Source organism: Ambystoma mexicanum, chromosome 4p (assembly GCF_040938575.1).
Source record: "Ambystoma mexicanum isolate Mex_15411 chromosome 4p, UKY_AmexF1_1, whole genome shotgun sequence".
Lineage (NCBI taxonomy): Eukaryota > Metazoa > Chordata > Amphibia > Caudata > Ambystomatidae > Ambystoma > Ambystoma mexicanum.
The window spans coordinates 1,048,747,339-1,048,771,448 of record NC_090927.1 but is presented as its reverse complement, the minus strand read 5'-3'; the positions used below and the strand labels follow the sequence as shown (position 1 = coordinate 1,048,771,448).

Sequence of the window (24,110 nt, the reverse complement as noted above, 5' to 3'; positions counted from 1 at the left end):
TATTCAGCAGCTGTCAGGAATGCACATGACCTTTGTACCTGCCCTGTTGCCACTGCAGGGCATTTGCTGGAGATGCCAGGAGCCTGTCACATCAGAGGCACATGAGTGCACTACGATTTTGGCATGGAGCATGATGAAAGGGGGTTATGATTAAGGCTTCCAGTTTTTACACATAAATACAGACGGAAATCAATCTTCTGTCTGTATTTATTTATAACAAAGGGAACAACAGGTCTTTCTGTCTGGTTCTCTATGATATCACTCATACATTTGCAATGCGATGCGATTGGCAGCATGGAGAATGTAAACGTTATATACAAAAAGCATTAAAGTTCTTCAAATTGCTGACAGCATACATCTTAAGGCAGCATAGGTCACATGAGCAACCGTTTGTTAAGGAAAAATTGAGCTAGCATTTCTCTCCTATATGGCTGCATGTGTGCTTTACTAAATGCTTTTTTTTTTAATTAGAATAAATTCAGAAAAATACTGGTTGCAAATTATCTTTTGATATGACAAAAAATAAATGTGGATAAATACAGACGGAAATGGCAGAAAAATAAAAACCATAAAACTGGAAGCCTTAGGTAGGATTAGCAGACATCCCTTTCAGAAACATAATTACACATAAAATTGGATTTCTAAAACTTAAAGTTCAGGATCACCAGATGGCATTCTGTTACAAAAGGAGGAACATTATGTAAACTGAATACCTTTTAATTGAGGGACTAGGAAAAAGCATTTTTGCACAAGTGTTATATAAAAAGTTAAAATATTTTCCGATTTAATTTGTTCTCACTGCAGTGAGATATAGTAAGCATGAATGCCAACTGGTTCCAGTTCCCCGGGGTGACATATACAACGTCCTAGTTTTGTAGCCAACAGCAGTTTACCTACCTCGACCTTCAGGCCCATTATTCTAATAGAAAATACAAATGTACAAGTTCCAACCCACAAAGTTAAATGGCGAAAATTCAGGACCTGATAATCCTCCTGATGACATTGTGCCAGTGCATATTTCTATCACATGTTTGTTTATTGAAAATGAAGTGCTTTGCAAAAAGGTAGTGTACAAAAGAACTATTAGTTTGAGCAGTCACATTGCTGGGTGCTTAGTTAATACATTAAACCGGCTGGTGGAAGAGTAGAAGCTGGACACAATACACGGGGACAGCACAAGACAGACTTTAAATGTATTTTACGTAATTACAATATTTCCAGATGTGTCAACAATGCCGTCTATTACTGACAGTGGTGTATGTCACTGGTACACTATTCAGCATGGGGTTTAATTGGTGTAACAAAAATAAAGCCTGTTGAAAAATTTAAAATAGGAGTCCAGACGATTCCTGTCACCAAGGAAGCCTTGAGGGTAATGCTGAAATGGACAGTGGGGTTCGTCCTTGTAATAATGGGGTTGCATGTTACAGTCCCACAAGGCCTTTGACAAATCATTGACATCAGATGCTTAAAACCAAATTGTTCTGTTTAAATTGAACAAGTCTAGGGATTCCCATAATGCGTTTGTTCGTTCAATGGAATCGCAAGATGGGGAAAATGATGTACCGGTGAAATGGCATCGTTTAGTCCGCATGTGCAACATCTAATTTAAAACCTAATTCACTGGCAGACTAACAATACAGAAGGTACCCAAATAACGTGCGTTTCCAAAAATCTGTTCTGGACGAGCGATCTCACGGAGCCTTTTGAGTCTTAAGGAAGCCACGCTTAAGTGCTTCAGACTGAACATTGTAACCAGATGATGCAAACATAAGATGGGCGAGTGAACTGATTCACTTCCCGTGGGTGCGTCTGGCCACTCATTTCTAGTCGAGGCGCATGCACAGCAACTGTACTGCGCGCGCTCACAGGGGGCCGACCACAGCAAACAACCCGAACCAGTCAATTATGCCGTATCCTGCTCAAATTACATCAGCAACAGGTCTGACTCCAAAACACGCTTCTTTCTAATAAGAGTGGGGCAGAGTGAAATACCAGAAACGTTATCTTGTCTGGGCGAATCAAGGATTCCGAGGATTTTATTTTGTTTTAGCACTCGGTTTTGTTGATCAACCAGTTTCTAAGTACTTACATTTCGGCTCGGGGAGACAATGCAATCGGCACATGATCACACTATTTGGTTAAGTGGGTGGACCATGCTTACAACCTACAACTTAAAAAGCAACACCTTGCCTTCCCATAATAGGTACAGCTTCACGGTAATTGAGGGAAACCTGACATGATCATATTTAGGAAATATAGAGAATAGATGAGTTTTTTTTTTTTTTTTTAAGTAGAGAAGTAAGCGACTTTCTCCTGAAACACAATTCAGCCATTCCAATCGAGGGCTCACTTTACCAAACCCTACTCGATCCGGGCAAAACGTAAGGGTGAATGTCAGCAGAAAGCACACCATTTTCCAGGGTGGTCCAACTCTAGGCTTCGAGGGCCAGAAATGTCTGATTTTCAGGATACTCCTCATTAATAATCATGAGATAAATTTACATACAATTATTCTAAACGTACGCACATTTCATTTTTTTCATGAATATTAGTGAGGGATATCCTGAAAACCAATCAGGATTCCGTCCCTCGAGGCCTGGACAACCCTGCAGGCCAAGGGAGGCCTGAATAACCACAATCACTGACCAGATTACAGGTAAAATGGCCGTTTTCAGATGTTGAGCAACAATGTGCTACATTGGTTCCTATAGACTGGAGCATTATAAATGTGCAGACTTTTACGTTCTAGGGATATCCCCTGGTGAAGAGCTTATGAATGTGCGCCCATCTCCAACTATTGATACAAATTAACACAGATTTCCAGGTGGGGATAGGAGGCACGTGGGTAATCCTCAAACAGGATTTACACAGTGGCAGAGCTTTTCCTAGCCCACCAACCTCACATTTCCATTCCTTTTAGGCCTGCATGTTGCAGAGAGGTGCGCCTCTATGTGATGCCCTGAAAACTCCTTGTTAGTAATAGAAAAAGGTAATCAGTGCAGACATTCAGGAGAAACGGGTTGAATGGTGCTTAAACCATAGACAAAACAACATAATCCAATACAAAGTAAATTACATAAACTACAAATCATGCAACTATTAAAGCAAATCCAGCAACAGATAACAATATGGCCAAACATTATAAAGGGGAGCTTACGATGCAATCCTCCCTGCGGCGCACCTGTGCTTTGGCCCCACTTACAAACCAACACTGGGCGGGCCTCTCATTTTACTGGGCTCCCCACCCCATACAACTCAATGGTGACACAAAAAAAGAAACATTCACCTATATTGTTTTACTACAGTGATCTTACATTATCAATGCACCACGCCCTCACGTGACTTGGTCTAAAAGGAACCTTTACCATTCTTGCAAAATGTTCTTTATGACTGGATGCACACCGCTGCTTTCCTCTCTTCTTCCTGGCCCTGGCGCTCATTCCAACATTTACAAACTCTTATGCAATATTAGAAAAGGTCTCCACATTCACTGCAACTTTCAGGGCACTCGCTCCCAGAGGGGCACGTTATGTTATTTGTCTTCCATACGACACACATCACCACTGTAGTGGTCTTAAAGCGCCCAGCCATGTCCATGTAGAGGCGACTGAGCTCAGAGCAGTGCTCTTTTTCTGTAGCATCTGAACAAAGGAAAACAAATGGAGTAGAAAGTGCGTCCTGTATAGGGCGACTATAATATATATATATTAACGTGATCAAGCGGTGTGTTAACCGCGAAAGGCGTCGTCTACTTGCTGCTTTCCTATTTCCACGACACATTACAATAAAGGATATTTTTGTTGCAAGGAACACGTTGGTGTTTCTTCTCATTGCTGCGATGACATTATGCTCTCTCAGCTGCTTTTTGGAGTGCATTTCCAATTTTATATCCAGGAGATAGATAGATATATCTATCTATCTCCATTTGAGCCAAGTCACAATCCAAAACGCCACCTAATGGCCATCGCTGCAAGATCACTTCGAGTTCTGAGCCACAACACCAAGGCATTGTGGGTATGCCAATTAGCTCAAACCCAAACCTTTTTCTCCAGGAAATTGTCTTTGTCTAAGAGGGCAGTGCCACTTTATACATAGCTTAATCAACCCCAATCAACCCCAGACAGACATTTGCAAGGCTGTCGGAACAACTACATACCTGGTTTCACCCTTGTTAGGGATCATCATTGCAGTATAAGCCTGACAGCCTTGTGGTTGGAGCATTTGGCCATGTTTTCACAACACAAAGAAAGTTATGGCGAGTTTAAAAAGGTTTGAAAAAAAACATTTAAACTGAAATGTGAAAATAGAAAAGTCCATTTGAGCCAAGTCACATATTCCACAACGCCATCTAGTAGCCATCGATGGAAGTTCATTTCCAGTTCTGAGGCACAAGGCATTGTGTGTATGCAAATTACCTCATATGTATAACCATATACACGCACACCTTTTTATTTGCACAGAGTTTCTGCATTCCGCAAGTGAACATGTGCATATTAAACTAAAACAGTCCTGAAAACTTGGTTGCCAATTGTAATCTTCCAGTGGTACACCGTTGTAGTGCACCATTGGTACGTTAGCATACATGCCCCTGGCAAAAAGTATTTACTATTCCCCCACCCCCCCCCGTATTATATCAAATAATTATATATCATATAATCAAACAAAATACAGTGTAGATCCTTTACTCTAAGGTTGTGGTAAACCGAGGATTGGACTGGGCAAAGAAGGATCAGTTAGCATAGATGGAAAAAGCATAACAATGTGCCTACTGACTCACATCCCCAAAGCACTTCCCGGGCAGTACAAGTGCTACTGAGAGAATCACGATAGAGTATCTGGAAACAGTGAGGATGTAGATTATGCCATTAGAGATGACTTTCAAAATAAAATTTAACAAGCATTGAAAATTCCTACAGTTTGGACTTTTGTGGAGGGATGGGGACGGCACTTGCCAGACATTGCTGTAGTGATGTTAACTGGCTGTTGATGGTCGCAAGTGCTTAATGGTGATTTTACCTGGACATAGCAGTGCCTGGCAAATGCTTAATACTTATACACAAGCCAAAACTGTTGGCTTTGCCAATACTTGTTTTTAACAGGATTTCAGTGAAGGGCACGCATAGTGCTCATAAATCGAGTGACTGAAGGCAACCTGGTTAAGACATTTTTATTATACCTGTAGCAGGTTTACAGCTCCAATTAAGTCATTAACTCTCAGAAGACTGTTTTGAAATAACACTGGCAGGCACGTCGAGTGCTATGTTTGATGGTAAGGCTCGAATAACGCAGGCTCAAAAAGTTCCCATGAGGTGGTGTTTTGGACGGCGAGGGGGAGGAAACTGGTTGGGAATGGCGGGATTAGCATGGTCATGGCCAATCAATGGGTGGCAAACGAACTAAAACACCTACAAGCTTTGTGCCCCCCCCCCCTCAAATGCCATTTCTCCCTGGCTGTACTCCAATACAATGGTTTCCGCTTATAGCTGGCGCCTCAGCGCCACCCAATAGCCCAAACTAAAGAATATACATCAATTGGACTCAGACATCTTCCAAAGGGGCCACAAAATATTAAAGCATGTCAGTAACTGGAAGGTTTTGTTGCCTGATAAGGAAACTGCACTCCAATTAGGAGGACCTACATTTTAGTTAATTTATACATCTACAGTTTTTCTAGGGGACCTAATTGAACCCCTGGAGAGTCGGGGGGTTTCTATCCAGAAACAAATCCCAACAAAAAGTTGTTCCGAAGCGGTACGTTTCTTACCCGCAACTCCATTTCTCCAGCATTGGCATCTTTCATAGATTCACATGCTGTGAGCATTCCGTCAATGGGGAACGTTCAACGCATGTGGAACTATGAAAGATCAAATACTGGAGAATTATTTGTACACATTTTCCAGGCACCTCCGTCCCAAAGCAGCCATCGGAACCCACAGAGCTTGAGATTTGAATATAACTTTCCCACCATAGGACAGAGAGCAGCTTCAAGATTCTCACATGCTCTGCGGGACTTGCGCATGTTAATGCCTGTAGTTTGTGCTTGCCAAGTCTGTAGCATGCCCCATTTTAAGTGCCCAAGGCTATCCCATCGAGCCAGCTGCCCCAAAAAACGTCAGCAGTGCTTTCAAGGAAACTTGGATTATTCCATTTGACAAAGTATGGCGTGATGGGTGCTGCAGCAGCAGCAACCCTGGGCCACCATTTCGGGAAGAGCAGCCCGTGAACGTGCAGATTTGAAATCGGAGTGGCAGACCGGGAACTGGCAAATGGCAACACGGGGGTGCAGGGTGGGGGACAGGCGAAACAGGGTTCAGGCTCCTCATTGAAAGCTGGGGGTGGGAGAGATGGGATTGGGGTGCAGTCCCCCACTGAAAGCGTGAGGAGGATGAGGCATGGTGAGGTGGATCTGCACCGAATAATCATAGACCCATCGTTCTTCCTCCCGTGCTCCATCTGTCCCCGGAACGGACTGTCAAAGCAAGCCGATCTGGGAGTGTAGAGTGCCTTTATCGCGTCCTGGGTGATGCTGCAATGCCATAGAGATCTGGCGACATCTAACACGGCACCAGTAACACTGGTCCCCCATTCATACAGAAGCTTATGCTGCCAAACCAGGCCTACTGGTCAGTGATGTAGGATCTTCTACAGACTGACAACTGATCGTTTACGCATTACTGAATCAAGCACCCTTACAGTTATTCCTACTATCCAACTTCGTGTTACTCATTTTATGAACTTTGGAGTAATAGAAGGTTGACCAGGTAATCATGCCTCTAGGCCATGCCTTTCAGGTTACACGCAAATCTATGCAGCAGGTGCTTTACCGCACTGAGCTCTAATGTAGCAGTCTTTTTGCAGATTTCATAACAGCCAAACTGAGACCGTGTTATATTAAGGCTTTTTTAATTTTTTTTATAAAGCAGACTTTCATGGCGCTGGCGTTCAACTACTAACAGAAGGCCGACATATAGGTTTGGTAAAAGAAGGAGAGGTGCATTTTAAGTTACTTAAAGAAGGAAAGAGCATGCGTGAATAACATTCCATTTCTGAACGCACTGCACTGCTTACCGATTAATGAGGAGCACGCTGAAAGATGGCCTGGATACAGTACTAAAGTAGGGATTTATACTGACCGCCACCAACGTACTGGCTGCCTACCACAATAAGACATTGCCCGCTCATTTATGATGGATCCAAGCAGAAACAGGTCATTGATTTGTGCTGGCCGCAATAAGACATGGTTACATATTTCTGCTGAGTGCACCTTAAAATTGCTCACTGGTGTATATGGAGCACGCTTAAAGGGCAGTGATTTGCACTACTGGCACACGAATACTGGCCATTCTGCAACTCAGCCCATCGATGGTAGCCACATCAAGACACTGCCCATGCCTAATACGGGTGCCATCGGGGGAAGAATTCAGTGAGCAATGATTCTCGCAGAGACTGGTCAGCCAGCACACTCAGCAACGTTATGGTGCTGGTCTTTGATTAAGATTGGCCACTCATGCAGACCAACAGGCCACATCGACCCGATGGCCACTTGCAGTGATTGGGGTGTACCAAAAAAGTAGAGGAACTGTCACTCTGACAGGGGACAGAGTAAGAAGGAAGGGAGCAACGTGAAACACATTTTTCAAGGGTTGCAGTCATGCTGGTTGACAGCCAGTTGAGTTGAAAAAGATTTCTGTTTAGCGGCAACTGATATCCGGTGGTAAAGTGGAGAAGTGTCTTTAACTTCATAAAGAACAGTTCTGGGGTGTGGAAAATGGTTGCAAAAAGTAGTGGAGCTGCTATCAGTAAAAAAATAAAAGTAGTGGAACACCGCTCCCGACCGTTCCCGCTCACTTCGATCACTGGCCACTTGTGGCTTTAGTCACGATTGCACAATGGCTTGTGACAAGGTTCCAGGTATTGCTTTCTGTACAAGACCGCTCTGATGCGTCAATTGTTCAAGCTGGCAACTTATTCAGGAAAGAAATTTGAGAAAGAAGCACCGTGTTCACAAACAAAGAAACCAACGCTTTGCCATAGATTGTGCACAGTAGATCTGAATCGAAAATCGCTGCCGTAAAGTATACACTTTCAATAAACGAGCAAAATGTTTTAGTAACGTACGCATTAAATTATACGGAGGAGCCCCCATTGCCATATAGTCAACATCCCCCCTGCACCCGAGCGCCGTTCCCTTGGTACAAAAGGTGGTGACCCAGGCTGGGTGACGAGAACATGGAGAACCCGCGTGCGTGCTCGAGGTGTAAATGTTCTGTTCCAAAGGAGCATCTGAACTCCTCTGCATGTGCCACCGTCTCCCCGGTCATATCCGAAGCGGCGGCAGCGGCGGCGGCCTTGTATCACCTCTCGCAGGCGCGGTAATGGCTGCCAACGTGAGAGCAATGTGATGCCAGAGCACAGACCCATTCTAAGCAAAGGAGGGAGAAACAAGAAGTGATAGATATACACATTGGCATATAAAAGAAAGGAATGGCATATATATATATATGAGAATGCATTACTTACCGTAAAAGCATTTCTGATGATTGTATCTGCTTAGATTCACATGCTGTGCATAGGTCCGACATCCAGTGGTCACTGCGGAGTATTGCATTTTGTTTTTCGTAGTCGAAAAGGGGACGTCGACAAGGCGTGTCTGAAACACTATCCCTATAGTGACGTGCGTTGTACCCACAATCCCTCACGCGTCGAGGTCCCTCTGTTTGTATTTTTCTGCCCTGAGGGAGCCTTCTAGACGTGGGTGAGTACAGAAAAGAGAGAGAGATACATAAAGGAAGTCTATGTTCCTTCCATCCGAGCGGGGAGGAAGGGCGGGCGCATGTGAATCTAAGCAGATACAATCATCAGAAATGCTTTTACGGTAAGTAATGCATTCTCTTCTGATGTTTGTTAATCTGCTTAGAATCACATGCTGTGCATAGACTAGCGAGCAGTACCCGGAGTTGGCGGTGGGTTATGAGAAGGAACAGTAGAGAAAAGGTGTCGTAATACTGCCTGTCCCACCTGGGAGTCAGATCTAGAGTGTGTATCTAGACAGTAGTGTTTTGTAAAGGTGTGCACAGAACTCCAGGTAGCCGCTTTGCAGATGGACTCAAGGGGAACATTTGCAATGAATGCTATGGATGCCCCCGTGCCTCGAGTAGAGTGTGCTCTTGGCCTAAAGGGCAGTTCTCTCTTAGCAAGAGTATAGCAGAGAGTGATGCATTGAACAATCCATCTAGAAATAGTGGATTTTGAAACTGCATCTCCTTCTCTTCCTGCTGCCACCGAGACGAAGAACTGATTAGTCTTCCTCAGTGGTCTGGTTCTTTCCATGTAGAACATGACCGCTCTGCGTACATCTAGAGTGTGCAGAGTCCTTTCTCCCAAATTGGAAGGATTTTGAAAGAACGTTGGTAGTTCTATAGATTGGTTTACGTGGAATTTAGAAATAAATTTCGGAGCAAACCTAGGGTGAGTGCGTAGAACCACTTTATCTTTGTGAACTGTAACGAAGGGGTCTAGAATAGAAAGAGCCTGAAGTTCACTTACTCTCCTGATGGAGGTGATAGCTATTAAAAAAGCAGTTTTAAGCGTGAGGTGTTTAAGAGATGCTTTGTGCATGGGTTCGAATGGAGAGCCCATGAGTCTGGTAAGTACCACATTAAGGTCCCATCCGGGAGCTGGGTCAGCTATCGGGGGGTGTATTCTCTTTACTCCCTCCATGAAGGCCTTTATAACAGGGATCCTCCACCACGACACTTTGAGTTGGGAAGTGGTGTATGCAGAAAGTGCAGCTAGGTGGACTTTAATGGAGTTAAACACTAGACCTGAATCCAATAGGTGGGTCAGGTATAGGACCACATGTGTGGGAGAGCAGTCAATAGGGTTGATGCTTTTACTCCTGCACCAGATGACAAATCTTTTCCACTTGCTAGAATAGCAGTGGCGAGTGTTCGGTTTTCGGGCTTCCCTGAGGATGTCCATGCATCTTTGCGGGAGTTGTAGATGTCCGAACTCTCTGATCTCAGGAGCCAAGCTGCTAAGTTCATGTTCTGGGGGCATGGATGCAGAGTCCTGCCTTTGTCCTGAGACAGCATGTTGTACGGGCAGGGGAGTTTTACTGGGGGGGATAGAGACATCTCCATCAAGTGAGCGAACCATGGTTGTCGTGCCCACATTGGGGCCACTAGTATCATGGTCACTTGTTCCTGGTGCATCTTGTGCACCACTTTGTTGAGAAGGGGAGTCGGGGGAAAAGCGTAAACAAATTTCCCTGACCATTGCATCGACAGACCGTTCCCCTTGGATTGGTTCTGGGGGTACCTGGAGGCGTAACTTAGGCATTGTGAGTTTTCCAGGGTTGCGAACAGGTCTATTTCTGGGAATCCCCATTGTGTGAAGACGTCGAAGACGATGTCTTCGTGCAGGCGCCATTCGTACTCTTTGGGCAGGGGGAAATCTCTGCTGAGACTGTCTGCTAGCAGATTGAGTTCCCCGGGTACATGTAGTGATAGTAGGAACATGTCCTGTTTGAGAGCCCACTTCCATATATTCTGGGCCAGCTTGGACAGGCCTGGAGAGTGGGTGCCCCCTTGCTTGTTGATGTAGTACATGGCTGTGGTGCTGTCTGTAAGGACCATTACTGTTTTGCCTTGTAGGTGTTCCTGGAAGGCTCTTAGCGCCTTGAACACAGCTAGTAGCTCCAGTAGATTTATGTGTTTGGATGCTACGTTCGGAGTCCACACTCCGTGAGCAGTCTGATGGGATAGGTGCGCCCCCCATCCTGTGAGGGATGCGTCTGTGGTTAGAGTGGCTTCCGCCGCGGGTGTGGCAAAGGGTTTCCCTTTTTCCATGTTTTCCTTTGTCCACCACCGTAGCGAGAGAACTAAGGCCTGCGAGACCACAACTAGATCCTCCCATAGTCCGCTGGCCTGACACCACTGGCTGTTGAGCCACTCTTGCATTGGGCGCATGCGCAGGCGCGCGTGAGGTACCAAATAAATACACGACGCCATCATTCCTAGCAAGCGCATTGCTTTGCGTACCGTCACCTCTCGACCGGTTACATATTGAGGGATTTGAAACAGCATGTTTTGGACCCTCTCTTTGGAGGGGAAGACGAGGCCGTCCCTTGTTTGAATTAGAGCCCCTAGGAATTGTTTGATTTGACTGGGGTCTAAACTGGACTTCTTTTCGTTGATGGAGAAGCCCAACTGGAACAAAAGGTCTACTGTCTTTTGGGTATTGGAGAAGCATGTTTCGTAAGAATCCCCTGTTATGAGCCAGTCGTCGAGGTAAGGGTAAACTGGGATGGACAACCTGCGCAGGTGGGCCGCTGCCACTGCCAGCACCTTCGTGAATACCCTTGGTGCTGATGCTATGCCGAAGGGTAGCACTTTGAACTGGTAGTGTTTGCCCTCTATCATGAACCTGAGGTATTTTCTGTGCGCTGGCAACATTAAAATATGAAAGTATGCATCTTTCATGTCCAATGTTGTCATGTAATCTCCCTGAGAAAGCAGTGGGATTACTTCCTGTAAGGTTACCATACGAAACTTTTGGGGTTTGATAAAGTTGTTCGCTGGGCGCAGATCTAATACAGGGCGCATGGTTAGATCCTTTTTGGGTACAAGGAAGTACACTGAATAAATACCTTCCGTTACCTGAGATAGAGGCACGACCTCTATGGCTCCTTTTTCCAGTAGTTGTTGTACTTCTTGGAGAAGGATGGCAAGATGTTCCGGTGTCATGCGACGTCCCCTCGGGGGTCTGTAGGATGGGGAACTGTTGAATTCGATACAGTATCCGTGGGCTACGGTGGACAGTACCCAACGGTCTGACGTTATCTCCTCCCATGCAGGAAGAAAGGATGTTATCCGGCCCCCGACCGGTGTTGCATGGGAGGGGACGCGAATCTTCGCGTCACTTGGAGTTGTTGGGGGCTTGGGAGCCTCTGGGGGTGGATCCCCGACCCCTCCCTTTGCCTCGGCGTTGGCCTCTTTGGCTGTACTGCCCACTATTGGTTTGGTAATTGGTGGCAGGGTATTGCTGATGTTGATTTTGTTGTTGGTGTTGGCGTTGGCCACGAAAAAAGCGTTTGTTGCCATAGCCGCGCCTGGTAGTGGGCTTAGAGATCTGGTCGAGAGTCTTGATAGTGTCGAACTCTTTTTTAGCCATCTCTAGGGCTTCATCTACCGCTTTTCCGAAGAGGTTAGCGTCCTCGACAGGTTTATTTATCAAAGATGCCTGTGTCTCTGGTTTAAAGCCTGAGTTGCGCAGCCATACATGGCGCTTTAGGAGTATTCCTTGTACCAAGGAACGTCCTGCTGTTTCCGCCGCGTCCAGAGAGTTTTTAACAATGCTCTGGTTCCTTCGCCAATAGTTGACAGTAGGCGCGTACGTAAAAGCTCCGGTGCTTCCTCGGCGTCTTTTCGCAGTTTGGCCCACTGCGCGTCTGCGTAGCTTGCAAGCAAGGAATTGTTGTTGGCAATTCTTGCTGAGAAGGCAGCCGAGGAAGTAACTCTTTTTGCAAGGGCATATAGCCTCTTGCCCTCCTTGTCAGGGGGTGCCTCACTGGTGGAAAGTGGTACCCCTGCCCTCTTTCTAGTATTAGAAACCACTAGGGAATCAGGAATGGAATGTCCCCTAATGTAGAGGGGGTCTGAGGGTGAAGAAGTGAAAAGTTTTTCAATCCGTGGATTGACCCCTCTGATCATAGCGGGAGTGGACAGCGAAGGTATGATCCTTCTCTTTACTGAAGCGAGGAGTGGAATGGTCTGGCTGACCGGGGGTTTTTCCTTAATCACTCTTTCTACAAAGTCCAATTCTGGAGAGAGTTCCCCGGTGTCGAGTTCGAAATGCGCTGCTGCTCTGCGCAACAGTGCATTGAACGTCGGCTGATCGTCAATTGGAGACGTGTTCCTAACTGGAGAATTGTCCGGAGGAGTTAGGTTTAGGACATCAGTGTCGGAATACACTGATGGTGATTGCCAGGGGTGTGAAGGTCCCTCTTCTGGGTTAACCCCGAAGCCTTCTTCTATAATGTCTGTTCTGTCTTCCAGACATTCCTCCTGGTTCTGTTCTTCATTGTCCATGAAATCATCTTCTTCCTCGAAGTCTTGCTCCTCCCCAGTGAGGTCATATACATCTTGGAAGTCTGAGGCTGTGTCCTGCTGGGGATCGACTAGCCTCAGATTTTTGGACCTGGGGTCCTCCTGAGGCCCTTCTCTGGGCCTCTTGTGTGTTTGAGAGGCCTGGGTGCTCATGAACTTTTCCATCCTCTCCATACAGAGGTGGAGTCTTTCCATAGTTTCATGGGGTACCCCAGAGCGGTCTGGCGGGGGAAACATAGGGTTATCTAACTCGAAATGGCTCGACCTCTCCCAAAGCGTCGAGGAAAGTGTCCCGTCGCCCTCCGAAAAACCTTCTGGTGTGTCGGGAGACTCCCTGCCTGAAGGGGGTAGTCCCTGCTTCCCATCGGGCTTTTTCGGCGTATCCTTTAACTTATGCGTAACGCTCGACGAAATTTTCGGCGTACGCTTTTGGGCGTCGGCTACAGCGATCCTTGCTAAGCTATCGGCGACTCGCTTGTCGGCGACTCGTTTGTCGGCGGAAGCTTGAGTTTTCGACGCTATGGGTATCGAACGCTCTACGGCGGTCTGCGCTTTCTGTTGATGCGCACCGGCCGATGGTTTGGTGGCAGCGCCCTTGTTTGCCGAAAGCCCAGTCGCAGGTCGCGGCTGCGGTTGCGAGAGGGGCTTCGAACCCGAACGGTCCGAGGAGGCCGCCGGTGGAACCTGCGTCTCCTTGGGCGCCGAAGGTCTTTTCGACTTCGTCGAAGAAGAGCCGTGGGTTGTGTGTTTATGTGGATCTTTGTGTGCGTCTGTGTCGCCGGGGTGTTCATCCCCATAAGCAGGGCGTGAGCCGAGCCCGTCGGGGCCGGGGACAGACGACGAAGCGCGTAAGCGCTCCTTAGAGGGGGTTTCGACTTCCGTAGCGGAGGTCGTGTTATCGCGTTCCTCGTCACTGTCGGTGGTAGCAGCGGCGGGTGAACCTTCGGCCTTCGACATCGCGTAGGCCGCCCACCTTTTAACCCTTCGGTCTTTTAGAGTTTTAGGCTTAAGAAGCCGACAAGCCGCGCACCTTTCCTCCCTGTGATCGAGGGGCAAGCAGCGGTTACAGCGTGAGTGCTTGTCCTTCCAAGTGAATTTGCCTTTACAAAGTGGGCAAAACCTAAACGGTGTCCTCTCCATAGCCGAGGCAATAAATCGCGATAAACACCCCAAGGGAAAGGAAGGGGAAAGGGAAAGGCATTCTCAGAAAAGACCCAGAGATGTCCCACGACCCCACTCTCCCTACTGTATATGGCCTGCGAGGCCAGGCCACGTGTTCGGCAGCGCCGAAGGATTTCTTCCGCTCGACACTCCGTCGAAGATTCTTTTCGGCGGAGAACAGCTTACAACTGCGTCGAGGGAGGGATTATTAATATTAGAGAAAAAACGACCAAAGGTCGAGGAGTTGCAATGTCTCTCGAGGAGCTCCGCGTGAAGGCGACCAGAAGCTGGGCGGAAAAAAACAATCTGAGGGACCTCGACGCGTGAGGGATTGTGGGTACAACGCACGTCACTATAGGGATAGTGTTTCAGACGTAGGCCATCGGCGCTGGATTTTCATTCCTTCATCCGGCATGCCTGGCTTGCGTATGTGGTCTCCGTGGTGGCCAAGTAAAGCGGTGGGAGGTAGAGTGGTTGGTAGGTGTAGCCTGAGCGCATGTTTCTCGGGGCTTCAGAGAGGCAGCAGATGTGTGCTTGCGTCCACTGGGACAAAATGGGCAGAAGGTGCAGACTTCATGAAGGAAAAGGATGAGCTGAGAAATTCCCTTGAAAGTCCCAAAAGGAAAACTGGGTAGATCTGCAAGTCCTTTTAGAGTGTGTCCAAAACGGAAATGGCCCTGGTTTACACACAGTAGTAATAAAGGGGTCACAACTCTCGCAGAGTAACAGCGGCCCAGCATTCAGATATGAAGGTGGATTTTAAGGGCAGTACATTTGTTCAGTGGATACTCTCACCAGACGACTCCATGTCACAGAGACAGATTCCCATACCGGACTTCCGTTTAACTACAGAATTCTGGGAATCGGATTCTTGGTTTTCTTCAATTCAATTAACTGAATGTACACAATGGATACATAGAATTACTGAAAGGAAAGAAAATGACTGGAAAATGTGTCCGGGTGACACAGAGCCATCTGAAATCCTAAGACTGAACCATATGCAAACCGTTATTTAGTAAACAAATCTACTTTGAATTTTTTAAATTAAAATGTACTAATTTAGAATGCCTTTAGAATTTGGGTTGTAATGTGGGTAGAGTGGTGTAGAACATTCTTATTCCAAATACAAAAAAAAAAAAGAAATTATATTAACAAATGGATGACAATCCCTTGGGATCATTTAGCCATAGACAGTTGGATTCTAGCTCTGGTTCCCGTTGTTGTTCAATGGGGTAGTTCCCTCTCTGGAATACCATGGTGAAATCCTATTCATATTTAGTTTGGGCTATTAGGTGGCGCTTTCATCTATAAGCCAAAACTATTGCATTAGAGTACACATAGGGAGAAATGGCATATGAAAGGGACATAAAGCTTGTAGAAGTGGTTTGGTCATTTGCCCACCCATTGATTGCCCATGTATTCAAGCCTCAACATCAAACTGCACTCAAAGTGCCTGCCAGGATTTTTTCAAAGCAGTCGAAGAGTTGATGACTTATTTGGAGTCGTAAACCTGCTACTGTTGTAATAAAAAGGTCTTGACCAGGTCTGCCTTGAGCCACTCGATTTATAAGCACTATGCATGTCATTCACTGATTTCCAGTTAAAAACAAACATTCAAACATTCGACAAACCAACAGTTTTGGCTTGTGTAGAAGTATTTGGTTTTTGGCACTGTTATTAGATGCCCAGGCACTTAGACCATTTTGCATCTACAACCATCAATATTGAGTTAATACCACTATGACAGTGCCTGCAAGTGCCTTTCCTATACCTACAAAAAACCCAAACGGTTGGCATTGGCAATGCTTGTTTTTGCAGGCAGTTGCTCTGATTAGACATTGCAGGCAGAATGTTATTCAACAAACTTCTACCTGGAAGGAAAATTATAGAGTTTCCCATGGTTTACTTTGATAGCGAAAATTGGAATGTCACGACCACCATGAGATGCTGCGTCTCTATGTCAAGGTCATTATCTAGTAGGATGTCACCAGCAGGGCTAGTGCTACAGGTTTGTCCCATTGCAGTATGAAAATGTATTCTACCGCCCCACACTAACGCTTTCAGCATTCTTCGGCAGTGGCCTTCCAACGACAAATCCGCCGATAGATACCATCATCAACACCAACTAGGTTTTTTATTTTCAGGATATTTGATTTACACTCTGACAGTATACTGAGACTGGCGCATAACAATGTGAGTTAAGACAACATAATGTCATACTTTAAGAACTATTGCCTCTTAACATTCAGCCTTTTAATCTGCACAAAAAGCACCTCTATCTCTCATGCACGTTGTCATTACCCAAAACTTGTAAAGTTTCATCAGGTGTGTGGTTTCTCTCAATTGAATCCCCATCCACAAGATCCCCACCACTTTCGGATGTGCCTAGTACTGCTGCGTGTCCCAACTTGTGATGCCAAGTTATCTCCCGATCACTTTCATCTCGACGAGAACCTTGTATTGCCAGACATGCGCGATTTACCAAGTCACAGAATTTGTGCATAAAGAAGAACCTGCTAGATCACGCTCCCAATCATGGTTTGTCTGGGACCGATGGAAACCTGAGCAAGCTTGACAACCAGACCACGAGAGCCGACGATCACAAAATGGCAGCCGCGTACTACATCGTACACAATACCTGCCAGGGGAGGCGGAATGAATCAATCACCATTCACAACAAAGGAACTCTAAAAACGACTGAGCGGCGTGTCGCAACTTCTGTGCTTGGCGCTGGTTAGCAGTTCTCTCTCGTTGCTCTCCGGTTTCCCCTCGCCTTGCTGCCAGTTCTTCCGCCTTGTCCTCCACTCCACTCCACTCCACTCCGACCTTTGCCGGCTCTCCGGTCCTGCCAACTCGTCTCCTGCTTCCCCGACATCCTGATGAGCTGTTTCACCGGAATCTGCAGCAACAACCATTCAAGGTTTTTCGACATTTGAGGTTTTTCCCCCCTCTTTAGTTGCCTTACCGTGACGTTTATCGGATAGACCATATCTCTTCAAGACCAAATCCTCCATCAAGCCCCAGGTAAGGCAGTTCGCTACATGACCACTGCCTGGTCTACACAAAGACCCCGTCCATGGGCCCACGTCGGTGGGGAATAGGATCCATCCAGGCATTACATATTTTTCTTCTTATGGAGCCTGCCGCCCTCTGCATTCCAGTCTTGTATCGCATTCGCAACCCGTCACTCTAAAACGACTTTTAAAATGAATACCACCGTTTGCCTTCGGAAATGTAATTGTCCCCATCATATTCCATACTTCCCACCTCCAGTGTGTATATACTTCAATGACTGGTTGTAGGAGGATTCTTTAAACCATGTGCCATACTAGCAGCTTGTTTCAGGGCTGCCTACAGCTATTTATCACTGTGGGGCGCCAGCCCCCAGCTCAACACACTACAGCACACAAGGCCTTTGCAGTCGTTTGCAAGGGCAACGTAAACTCGTTCAAAGCCCAGCTGTGGGACTTTTCCTCCAAATGCAGAAGTTGGTATCGCTTTTCCTTTGACAAGTCTCTAGCCCAGCTTAACATCCGGTATTCACCCTAAGCTATTAAATATGTGCGCTAGTCTTCACCTTTCACCAGTCTCGAGGGCTTGAATGCATTCAAAGTATAGAGCATGGGTGGCGCAAGCTAGCCAATCAAAACACTCATTCACATTTGTGTCATCTTTGTCCTTTTAAAGCCATGCCGATCTAATCTCTTTTGATAGTAAAGCAACATTCTTTCCTTCAAAACGGATTCCCTGTATTGTCCCATTAATGACACTAGACTGAACTGTTTGTGTCCGTTTGCCAAAATCCCCCTTGCTTACACTTTTTGAAAAAAAGGAACTTCCATATGCCGCCTGCAGCCTTGCGGAAACTATTTCTAGCACATGAGCAGAGCAGCCTTCTAAATTGAACTTTGCATGTATACATCACTTCAATTTAATTTCTGTCTTTACATCTAGTGACCATAACACGAGTCTCCTCTCTACAACATGAACACTGCACCAATGCAAGCACACACACATGCCCGACCATATAGCCAAGACTGAACCACTGTGTTGAACTGTCCTAGCTCTCTACTGCCCTCCCCCCACCCCCAATCTGACCCCCAGCCTACCTCTCCTGATAATGAGCGATGATCTTATATAGACCATGGCACTATGTATTTACACACTATCCATGTCCGTTTCTTGTCGCTGTTCCCAGTGCAGGCCCCTGCATACTCTAATGCCATGACCATCAAACATTGTAAAAGCAACTCACAAGGGATTGCCTCCACCACCTGTAAGCAAATTCGAAGTCGTTTCTGCTTAAAAAGAACTGGCTTCCTCATAGTTCAATAAATACAAATGCAAACTTTGCTTAATGAAGTGCCCCGGACACTTCGCAAAACGGACCAAAGAGCACATTATAATGAAGGTAAAGGAAAACAGAAACTTTAAGTCGGTGTGCATGTAGAGGCAAAGAGCAATGCATTTCATACCCATGAAGACACAGTAGAGAAGGCACAATCCCCCGCAATTGGAACCTCCCACTAGTGGGGTGAAGGGACTTCAACATCTACCTGACCAATCCAGACCACACGCTAGGTCACTGCTCCGCTCACCCACAGCAAAACCTCAGACAAATCCAGTTAATGAAGGCAACACATGCAGAGTTCTTCAAACGATCCTCACTGCCATTAGAACATCTTCTGAGCCGAGATTGGGGAAACATTCCCATTTTCCCAAAGGATATTCAATCGAAGCAACGAAAAACCTACTCCAGAGTGGACAGCTTTGGGGTAGATCAGCACTCTTCTCTTTGTGTGCAATTCCAAACCTTTAGAACATGGGAGCGAAGCACGCTTCATAAAGTTTGGGATACGGTGGGCCCTGATGTGGCAAACAGACGTGGTAGGAACGATGTGTGGGATGAGGCTGTTCCAGGGTGGCAACAGCATTAAGTCAAAAGCAGTCATCAGTTGAAACTATTGACAAACGGTGTAGGAAAAAAAAAACGAAGTTTGGTGACCATGCAAAAGTATCAAAAAGCCAGAGGCACAAAGCAGCAAATGGGGAGATGCGCACAGAGAATGTGGGAAAGACATCAGGTGTTCTGGGGCACCAGAAGCATCATTACTTATGGATTTAACCAATATAAGACAATTGGTATTGCCTTTTTGAAGCGCTAGAAATAATAGATGCCATTACCATTTAGCCAGAGTCAAAACGCGTGCCAACTCATTCTAGATCTCCTTGTGCCCATTACATGCACCTCCGGTCTCGGTTCAAACTGTAAAGTGGCAAGTTCAAAAATCTGTTAAATATAGCTCCCACAGTTCCCAATTCCATAAAACTAGTGCCTCTGCAATACTACCAATCTGGCACCTACACTGCTCTGAGGATTTGGTGGAAAGTTCAATAAGAATGCACGATTTCTAAACAATACATGCTAACGGAGTGGCCATAGAAAGGACAGGGAAGTGCAATGCCTTCAAATTAGATGCGAACACTCTTCCACCATGTTACATGTACACATCCATACGGATTAATGATCTCAAAAGGAGGTGTCATGCGACGCCTGCCCCCTGTGAAAGTCAGGTGACCCCAATATACAAAAGCACCCGATAAAAAAGAGGCGGTCACTTCCTAAGGCCCGGTGGAAAGCTGGCCACAAGTAACTAAGCACCGGAAAAACTTGAATAGAAGTTTATCCAACTTGTATCATGAATCACACCAAACTGTTTTGTTATTTCAATAGTGAATAAAATGTGATCAACTTATAAATGGACTGAAATGAAGTCATTTTTGCTTCCCCACTCCATCATTCTTTATTCCTAAAGCCTCAAAATTAAAAAAAACAAATATAAAAGTTAACAGTTCACCAAATGATGACATAGACCACGATTTAAGCGAGAGTAACCCAACATAACCCTTGAACTATACACTCAACACGCTGCTATCCTCGAATTCTGACATCACACATGTTTGGGTCTCGCCTAGCATGCTTTTGATAATTGAAACATTGCTGTTTTTTTTTAATGTTTAAGGTAAGAGATTCTGGGGAGGAATGAGGAACAAAGTTAGAAAGATTTTCTAAGCAGGAAAACGTATGCCCAACTAGTCACTGGACACAATGCGGAAACAAAACCACACCTCACTGATGAAGACCAAAAAGGTAGAAACAGGCCTCTATGAGGTTGGTGGTCAGAGGAGAATTAATTGCCTAGCATATTGGTGCAGAACTGCTCTTGCGGGTGGGTGAAAAAGGACATTTCTCCTCTGCTCTGTAAAAAAAAAAGCAGTGATCCAAAACGTGGTTTTAGAATCCGAGTGGGTGCCATTCCAAAGTTCGTTCTCATTAGAGAGGCTCTTACATATTTGGAGAATTCTGCAATGCTTGGGTTTTTATCCAAAGTCAGTAAGGGTAATCCGGACCTGCTCTCTGTGCATAGAGACAAAGCACCACAGCCACACCTCACTGATGACACCAACCAAGGAACCAAAACATGCCTGGGTTTGCTCGTGGTACTCTCGTTTAGAAGAGAATTGCCAAGCATTTTACTACTGGAATGCCCTTGTGGATGGGACCAGTCTGATATGCAAATGTTATTTTTAAAATATAAAAAAAAACAGTGGGCTAAAATGCGATTGTAGACCAAGGCTATTAAACATAGGGCTTGCGGGCTACTCCAGGTTACAATGCAAGAAAAACTCAAAATCGTAAACTCATTGCCATGCCTGTGAACCAAAATGTTGGTCATAGTGTTTTCTTCTGCTTGCAGGAAAGCCCCTTATACAGGGAAGAACCCCCTTGGAAAAGGGAAGCATCAATGCCACACATCATGGTGAGAGAGGACCCTGCTGGAGAGACTGAGCCGATTTTGGGAGGACCGAATACTGGCACACCAGCAGAAAACCTGGTCAATTTGTCCCTTCTCTCCAGAGGGGAGAGACCTCCCATAGGGGTATGGGTAAGTGAGACCTCACTAGAAGCAACTCCCCTCTCGGGGACAAGGGCTCCCAGTATGCAATACATTGTCTGCCTACATGTGTCTTGGTAAAAACGTTTTTTCTCCGTTTGACCGCATCACCAGCAATGCTGGGTTTCGTCTGAGCACCATAGTGCTCTACACCAGAAGGACATTGGCTGCGTAGACAAGCAGCAACAGGGAAGCAACAGGGAAGCAAATGCTCCCACAGAGAGACTACCAGTGAGAAGTACCAACACTTTGAATTAAGGTTAGGAAAGCAGACTAGGTTACAGGAACCTCTGATAAACCAGAGCAGGTAAACGGCCCCTGTGAATCAGAACGGGAGAGGTACAAACAATTTGCATCCAGGCTGGGAGAGCCAACAAGGTTAAGGGACCCTGAGAAGGCTGAACAGGCAAGCTCCCTAAGTGAGTCAGAGTGAAGGGGACACAAACCCTTTGCATCAAGGGTGGGAAAGCCGACAAGGTTACAGGAGCCTGCGAAAACTGAGTGGGCAAGTGCCCTATGTGAATTACATTGATTGAGAGAGCGCAAGTTTGCCAGAGGGACAAATTACTACTGGGAGTCCAAGTGCCATGAAATAGTTATAAAGAGAACTGTGTTAAGAGGGGAACCATACAGAGGATACATTCTTTTGACCAGCAAAGACTACAGGAAAGTTGTGAACTGTTTTAGCATATTGACAAAGTTGACGTTCATGACAAGCCATCCCAGTGATTGGGCCCAGCAGATGCCTAAGATAGGAGGCCATTTATCCAGCCTCTCTTTTTAGTCACGTTTTTCAAAGTGGTAGGCCCAGAATAGTTGGCTAGGACTTTGGACAAAACTGTTTACTTTTGACAAGCACCATTCGTTTTAGTTTGTAGGCAGGGAACTTCCCTCACAGATCTGGCAAGTTAGGTGTTTTCATTTACTTTTAATAAAGACCCTTGAAACAGGTCAGTCACTGGCCAGAGTCCTTCTGGTTCGCCATAGTGCGTAGAGAGAAGGCAGCAGTGAAGCGACGACCTGGAGCTCACATGCCACTTCTCTATAAGCTGCGCACAGTATGTCAACCACGGCCGGTCCAGATGGGGAACCAGCTTAGGCCCCCTAAACCACAAGGGAGCCCACCAAACCAACCAAGGACTTACCTTAGGGGGAGTCCACTCTCACTGTCCCTAACACGAACTGGGGCAATGCTCAGCTGGAAATACCAATCCACGACAGCACCGTGCAGAGTGAGGTAATGGAGCTAAAAGGGCCATATAAAGATTTTGTTGGCTCTAGCCCTGGTCAGGGAAGACTAGGACTTATTGGCCAGTGTGAGGGAAGATGAAAGGGAACCACAGGAAACAGAAGTGTGGGTGGTTTGTGTGAGGTCAGTGAAGGCGGTGATGAGCACCAAAGGACTAGCAGGTGGAAGAAGGATGAGAGAGTGGAGGTGACATTTTGAGCAGGCGAGGCATCGGATAGTGAGTACAAGTGGTACTGTGTGTTGAGTGAGCTTGAAGAATGGTAAGCGTATCTAGGAAGTATAGTGTGTGGCAGTGTAGCAGAGAGTGAACAAAGGGTTTTTGAATGGGAGATGGGGTGGAGAGGGGAATCATAGCGCAAGCAGGAGAGTAGTTACGCAGGGGGAGTCAAGAAGGTTGTAGTGTAGAGGCCTTTGGGGGAGTCTTAGTGGAAAGGGGAGAGCCGTAGCGCACAGGAGCTGTACTGCAGGAGGGAGTCGTAGCACAGAGGGGGAGTCGTAGCACAGAGGGGGGGGGTCATAGCACAGACGGGGGCACTATCAGTTAGGAAATAGTAACAGCAAAAGGTGAAGGTGAGGCTTAGAGTGCTAGACATTGGAGAGATGACAAGAGGGACAGAGTAGAGTGAGTGAAGGTGGGTATATTTGGAACAAAGAGTAGAGAGAGAAGTGAAAATTGGATGTAGAGAGTGGACATATTAAAGAACAGAGTAGATGGGGTAGAATGCCTGGAAGGCAGGACCCCATGCAATCACAGACTACTAACCACTGTTAGAATAAGGACAGCTAAGATTTTACAGAAAGGTGCTAGATTGATAAAGCACACATTTTTAGGTACGTTCAATCCAGAATAAGGAAGAATTTAGACAGTAAACTGGAACAATCTAGGGAGTAACCTTTGAGCTGGCAATTCATCTAATTCATGGCACATCTCATGGTTAAGAAACACACTTCTAACAAGTGGAACAAAACAGAGCTATGATATTCACATAAGTTGCAAGAAACCCCAGGGCAAGGCAGTTTTATGAACACACTTGAACGAACAAACAGATACAGCCAAGAAGGACTCAGGGTACAACGAATTGAAGGTTAGGAAGAAGACACACTAGTATCTGTCAGATAAACCTACACGTTGGACCGCAAGCAGATACAATTTTACACAAGCCATAAGAGAATAGTGGATTTTCTTCCATGGATTCAAATGGAAAACTCAAAGCAAAAACACATTTTTAATAAGAAGACATTAGAAAGTGCAGTGCTCCTCCTGCACGAAGCAAAGTGATTTCTGGTAAAGATCTTCTATGTGAAAAACACGAAACCTTAATCCTAACAAGTGCTGAAGACATACACTGCTCACCTTCCAGGCTGTCGGAGCAGGAGGTCCCTATGCCTGTATCCCCACTATCCGAGGTGATGCTGTGGCGCCGGATATGGTTTCTTCGGCTGCTCCGTGGGAGTGTTGTCGCCTGCCACAATGGGTCAGTGCCAGATAACCATCCCACTGACCGCAAATCTGGGCCTGGAAAATAAAACGCAAGAGCATTCAGTCATGTGCAGGGAAGACAAATTAAATAAGAATTCCACAAACACACAATTGTGTCTTTTCGTAACTTGAATGCAAAGGTCATCTACACG

The 24,110-nt window shown here is 46.0% G+C and overlaps 1 protein-coding gene across 2 annotated transcripts in view; it reads right to left on the bottom strand.

Annotated features, from left to right (window-relative positions):
• Positions 1–24,110, bottom strand: part of CEP85L (centrosomal protein 85 like) — a 1,005,009-nt gene that overhangs the window by 855,711 nt on the left and 125,188 nt on the right. For both annotated transcript variants that reach the window (XM_069606618.1, XM_069606619.1), the window contains one exon: positions 23,833–23,994. In XM_069606618.1, the coding sequence (XP_069462719.1) occupies positions 23,833–23,994 (162 nt within the window). The remainder of the gene's footprint in view (positions 1–23,832; positions 23,995–24,110) is intronic.